The sequence below is a fragment of the Zootoca vivipara genome, chromosome 7 (genome assembly GCF_965207765.1).
Source record: "Zootoca vivipara chromosome 7, rZooViv2.hap1.1, whole genome shotgun sequence".
NCBI classification, from domain to species: domain Eukaryota; kingdom Metazoa; phylum Chordata; class Lepidosauria; order Squamata; family Lacertidae; genus Zootoca; species Zootoca vivipara.
In genome coordinates, this window is record NC_142590.1 from 3177258 (window position 1) to 3183257 (window position 6000).

Here is a 6000-nt window from a genome sequence, read left to right on the forward strand (position 1 = left end):
CCTTCTACAGCTTCACTTCCTCCAGGAGGCTTGTGTTTCCCCCTGGTTCTCCCTGCTGCCAAAAGTCCACCAGCGCCAAAACACTTTCTCCTGTCTTGAGCCCTAGCAGTAGAGGCAGCAGTGGGATGCCGGTGGCAGGCGCCTGATCTCTGGCATTGTGGTTGCTGCTGAGGTGCCCCAAGACCCTCTCACCCCCTGCTGCTGCCCCCACAGCCACCTTCTCCTCCCTCCCTCCCTCCTGTCAGACGAAAAAGAAAGAAAGAAATGAACTACAGGACTCAGTCTGTGTTCTCTTCCTCCAACCTCCTCAAAAGGAGGTGGAACAGTCATCAGTAGTGGGCAGCAGCTGCAAAATGCAACACTGCCCGCTCACTAAAGAATGCGTCTTTTATCTCAAGAAGCCAACTCCCAGAAGAAGAGAGTTGCTAGTCATTCATCCTTACAAACCATGCTTTGGAGAAACAGAACTTTGTGGGAAACAGTCCTTAAACTGCTATAAGTGGTCAGTGTTACTTGCAAAAAATTGTTTGCTGGAAATGAAAAACGAAATAAAGTGCCTTTTGTTAGGGAAACCCCATTTTTTGTCAGTTTTATCGTCAGTGAAGACGGGGGGGAGGTGGTAAGCAGCATCCTCCAAGCCCCGTCCCACTACTCCTAGGGCTGTCCCTATTGGCCATGAGGGCTGGGGAAGAAGGGCTTCCAAGCTCTGGCCTAGAGAGAACTACACCTTCTATGCATGATTTTGGAAATGCCTTTAAGACTGTTTAGTTAAGTGTCCCCGCTTTTGGCTTCCTCACACACAGTCTTTTTCTCTCTCTGCATGTCACTGGAGGCAAGCTGTTCCTTGCCACCAGAGAACATTTGTAGAGGGAGAACATTGAGGGACACTGAAGTCTTAGGTTTGTGTGAACTACACACTCAAGGTGAGTGTCTCTGCCACCAGTTGTGTAGGCCTGTATTGTGTTAGTAGTTGTGCTAGAAAATTAGATGTAATATGAAGGAAAGGGGGTGCAGGGAGAATCCAGAGCTTGTCTGCAGAGTGGAAGGAAAGGAGGACCTTCTTCTGCCTTCCCACTTCCAGCCACTCCCTGAAGACTGGAGAAGGGGCCCCCATAAGAATATTAGGAGGGCCGGCAGGGGAAGAAGCATGGCTTTGCTTTTTCAGTCTTCTGGTGTGGACGAGAACATATGAAAAATGAACATAAGCTTTTAGCTGCTGTTCATTCATTTTCAGCTTTGTATTCTTGTTCTAAAGAGTCCAAATTGTTGTAAAGAGTGCACTTTTTGCCGATGCACATTAAATTCGCGAGCAAATACTTTTTTTTTGCTTTCAAGGTTTTGAACATTGAGGTGCCCATTAAATTCAATAGCACATTAAACTCATAAATACGGTAGAACTTCTGTACAAGAACATATGCCACTGAGGAAATCTGACCAAGCCAAAACACGTTTGGCATTTGAAAGGTCTGTAGAACTTCACTGAAGAATATTGATTATTTTCTTGATTGCACCAAGTTTTTACACATGCTGACATACTACTACTATTTATAGTTTCAGCATCTCAAGTTTTTGACAGCTATGCAAAGCTGTATTTTTATACTTCGGTATCCTTGTTTTTAATCTTTGTACTTGTTAGGTCACATTCCATTCTTACCACATGCTTGTATAGATTGTATAAATTTTGATGACATGTTTTGGGCACTGTAGCCTTTAGGTTGACTTTGTAAAAAGGTGGAAATACAGTGTATTCTTTATTGCTTTTTTTGGCCTTGACTTTTATGGTGGTTATAGCCTTTCTGCTTATCACAAACTGTAGAATGTGTTTGAGAGGAAGAAGCGTGGTCATGGCTTGCGCAGTGGGACTGACCTAAATGTCACTCCGGCTCCCTTTAATTCCTGTAGTACTACTAGTAGGCTCTAGGTTAGGGAGTTGAATGACAACTCCTACGGTAGCAACATCTGGAGAACTGCAAGTTCACTGGATTGCCAGAGAAACTCAAAATGCCAAGCATGACAAGAAGCGATTTTGTCTTGGCATTCAAACTACATTGTGGAAGAAATTTCAAGGTGTGTGAGTTACTGTTGTAGGCAGTACCAGGAGAACTTGGAATCCCTCAGATCCTGAACACACAGAATAAGTAGTTTCTTTCAGGCCTGTGCTCTTATTTAACCCACTTTCTTTCTTATTAAGGCAAAGCAGAGAGCAGAAGTCCTCCAGTCAACACAGAGATTCTTCTCTGAACAGCAGCAGGCCAAGCCACCTGGAAGCAAAATGCAGAAAGCGAGTGACAGTGGGAGCAAAGCCGCTGAGGCAATGGCAGACTCCTCCCCAGGAGTATGTCAGGACAAAGTGGTGGAGAAACCAAGCCCTGCACCCACAACAGCCCCCAAGCCTGTGAGAACTGGACCAATCAAACCTCAGGCTATCAAGACGGAGGAAACAAAATCCTAAGTGTTGTGCCCATTTATTTCAATTTGGGAGCGAAATGACAGTGGCAAAACCTGTAGCCAAAGGGCAAAGCATGTCCCTTCAAGGCTGTGAATGGCATAAATAGACTCTGTTGCTAATTAGCCTTGGCAGACATGAATGGTAACATGCTTTAAAGGTCTGGAGATCTTGGGGCTTGTAGCTTCCATGCCGCCACATGAATTGAGTGTAACCTGCCTGTATAGGGGCACCTGTGTTTCTGAGGATGCAAAATGAAAAATAATGCTGCTGAAGCATGTTATTAGCCAGTGGTAAATGCTCTTCTGTTTGCCGTTTCATTTTGAAAAGAAAGGCAGATTGAAGGAAGGCTATGCTGGACAGAAATGAAATTGGTTTTATGTTGCTCAGGGTCCTAAGAGGATGCTGTTATTTAATAATGAAACGAGAATTGAAGGTGATTGAGAAGTCACGCAGAGCAACTCGCCCTCAGCCTTCCTCCTTTTCCCCACCAACACACACTTCATTCTGTGATGCTCTACATCAGATATCCCTAAAAGGCAGGCTATAGCTGCTGCTATGGTTTGATACGGTGCTGAATTAACTGGGGAAGATGCTAATTGACTCCCATGTTGATACCAAAAGTGCAAAGTTTATATTACTCCCATTTAGGAGTTGTATTGCCAGTCACATTGAGCTGTGGCTCAGTAGTACTTGGAGGAAGGAATCCTTTGGCCTTCAAACTGCTTTCAGCTTATGTCTGTATAGAGCAACAAGCACGCAGCCTGCTGCAAGACGGCATCCTCTGAAACAATGCATTCTTATATCAAAGCTACTTCTTCCTGCTCACTGTGTGCTGGGAAATAGAATCAAGTCAAATAATGCCTTCTTAATTGTATCCTTCTCGTAGTATAGCTGTAGGAGAGTACTGTATGATAACTTCTGTGAATGTAAAAAACTCCATACTTGCTTATATGTAGTTGTGACTGTGCTATAGTAGAGCTGTTTTAATGACGTTACTGAAGACTTTTTCAGGCAATGATTGGAAGTTAATAAGAGAGCACCACATACCATAGCAATTGCAGAATTGACTGTTTTCTCTGAGAATTTCTTCTTCCCCTTCCCAACATTTTTTTGGAACGAAGAGTGAGCTAAAAGTCTAATGTGTATAATTTTGTTCAGATGACAGCAGAAGCTGGAAAAGTCTGTTGCTGCTATTGATGCCTAGTGAAATGCTATTGGTTATCTTTTTATATAAATATTATAATTTGAATTTTTGGAAACTTAGCTGTGATGTCAGCTTTGGGGGAAAGATATCCACTTGTACTGTGAGTTGGCATTGTACAGAAATTAACAGCCATATTGGTCTAGAAATGTTTAAACTTTTTTTCATTTGTACAGGGGTAACACTGTATTAAATATGTAAGGTCTTATTTACATGGGTTTGATTACAGAAACTAATAAAAAATATTCTCTACATAAAGTGTCTGGGAATGTCATGCTTTGCCACCCACCTCACCTTTAATGTTGACATTAAAGAATGGCCTCTATTGAAGAACTTCGAACACCATCAGGTTCATATAGAGACAAGTACCCCTTCGGGTCCCAAGCCAAAAAATGCTTTAAAGATTAAAACTAGGACCCTAGGGCAGCTGACATTCTCTGGTTGCTTCTTCCTCAACTGAGGCAGCTTGAGGAAAATGGCCTGAGGTAAGTCTGCATTGCAGGTGCTAAAGTTGAAAGTGTTGCTTGGCTGCCTAGAATAGGAGTTTGGGTTAAAGGCAGCACCTGGCCCTTGTTTGCACAGAAATTCTTTAATGCATCAGAGCTATAATGTACTAGTTAGATACAAACCGAGCAGTTTAGTACATAAGAGGAAACTGCTGAAGATGGAAGTTGCTCAGCTCAAGTTTGAACTCTTCAGCTAGAGTTGTTAGATGTGTTCTTGGGCTGTTGTTTTAAGTTGGAAAAGCAGCTTGTGGTTGCTGCACAAAGAAACCTCAGGCTGTACAAGGTTCCTTTGGATTTTGGCCACCGGGAACAAATAGCATTCCAGTTTTAATTTAGAAGCCTTTCAGGTTCTTTCCTGCTTGGTGGCAGTAAAGTTATGAAATGTGGTCCATAAAAAAGAAGCCGGAATACCAGTCCTCAACATAGTGATTAAAAATAGTGGTTCTTAACTTACACTAAATTAATTTGCAGTTACTCGAGAGTACTGTAGAATACCTAGATCAGCAAATTTATCCATGATAAATGCTTTAAGAAATTACTTTTGCAAGTCAGCCCACCCACCAATATTGTAAGGGGAGGTATATTCTGCAGCTCCAGAATCCATCTCTGCAGCGATGTTGCTCAGACATACAAAGCAAAAGAGAGGCATGACAAAAGCCAAGGTCACATGAAGAGAGAGGAAGAAAATATGAAAAGACCAAGAAAGAGATCTAATGCAGTGACCATTAATTTATGATGCCCTGTTCAAACTTGGCACACATTCCTATTACCTAGAAAAGGCAAGGTAGCTGTCTGGAATAGCAGGTGTGGGAGTCCGGTCAATTTGGGCTAGCTGTTCCACATGAGGTGGGGAACCTTGTTCCCTTGGATACACAGCAACAAGAACTGGTGGCACATTATTAGAGAATCGGTGGCCACCTTCATTTTGCAAATAGCTCAAGGAAACAGGTGATGAGTAAATGATATAATGCCTTGGAAGAGAAGGAGCACAGCTTCCATGTTGGCATGTGGGGTTCAGACTTCTTGTATCAAGGGAGTAGACAGCCCAGCTTCCAGATGTAGGTTGATGCTCTGCTAGATCAGTTGCTTTGCACACAGGGTCTTTGGAGTGTGGTGGTGTGCCACTCCCATCTCTCCGGCATGTAAGCCACCATGGGGGAGAACAGAGACCTCTTTCAGGATAGGTGATGTTTCGACTTCTTTGTGCACAGACTGGAGAGATTGGGTTAATGAGGCTCTGGTCATTGGTGGGAAATACCCGGTTGTCTGAGAGCCGCTGCATGCAGCCCTGTCTGAGGCAGCTTGGAAGACCTTGGCGAAATGTTGCAGAGTGGCAGTGGCAGTGGCATCTGCAGGGCTGTCCCCCTGGCTCAGGAGGGGACAAGCTGTGGACATTTCTGGGAGGAGCAGGAGAAGCATCTGAAAAGCAAGGACTTAATGAAGCCATGCAAAAACATCTCGCATCCATCCCTCGGTGCAGCTGGGTGATAGTCCATAGATGCCTGACCTGTAGTGGGAAACTCAAGTCATTCAAGCGGCTGGAACTCAGGCTTAGCTGCTTAGCTGTGTTACTTGAGTTTGGCCAGTGCCAAGGCACCCTGCCCAGTTTGGTGTAATTAACAGTTACATGCTAGTTTTTATAGCAATTTCTATAGATTTTGTGTGTACTCTTATAGCAGTGGTCCTCAACCTTGGGCCTCCAGATGTTTTGAGCATAGCTGCCAAGTTTTCCCATTTCTCGCGAGGAAGCCTATTCAGCATAAGGGAAAATCCCTTAAAAAAAGGGATAACTTGGCAGCTATGTGTTTTGAGACTACCATTCCCATCATCCCTGACCACTGGTC

The 6000-nt window shown here is 43.8% G+C and overlaps 1 protein-coding gene across 42 annotated transcripts in view; it reads left to right on the forward strand.

Annotated features, from left to right (window-relative positions):
* Positions 1 to 3908, forward strand: part of PRRC2C (proline rich coiled-coil 2C) — a 75799-nt gene extending 71891 nt beyond the window's left edge. For all 42 annotated transcript variants that reach the window (XM_060276560.2, XM_088673623.1, XM_060276568.2 and 39 more), the window contains one exon: positions 2192 to 3908. In XM_060276560.2, the coding sequence (XP_060132543.2) occupies positions 2192 to 2452 (261 nt within the window). In that variant the 3' untranslated portion in view covers positions 2453 to 3908. The remainder of the gene's footprint in view (positions 1 to 2191) is intronic.
* The last annotated feature ends 2092 nt before the right edge of the window (positions 3909 to 6000 follow it).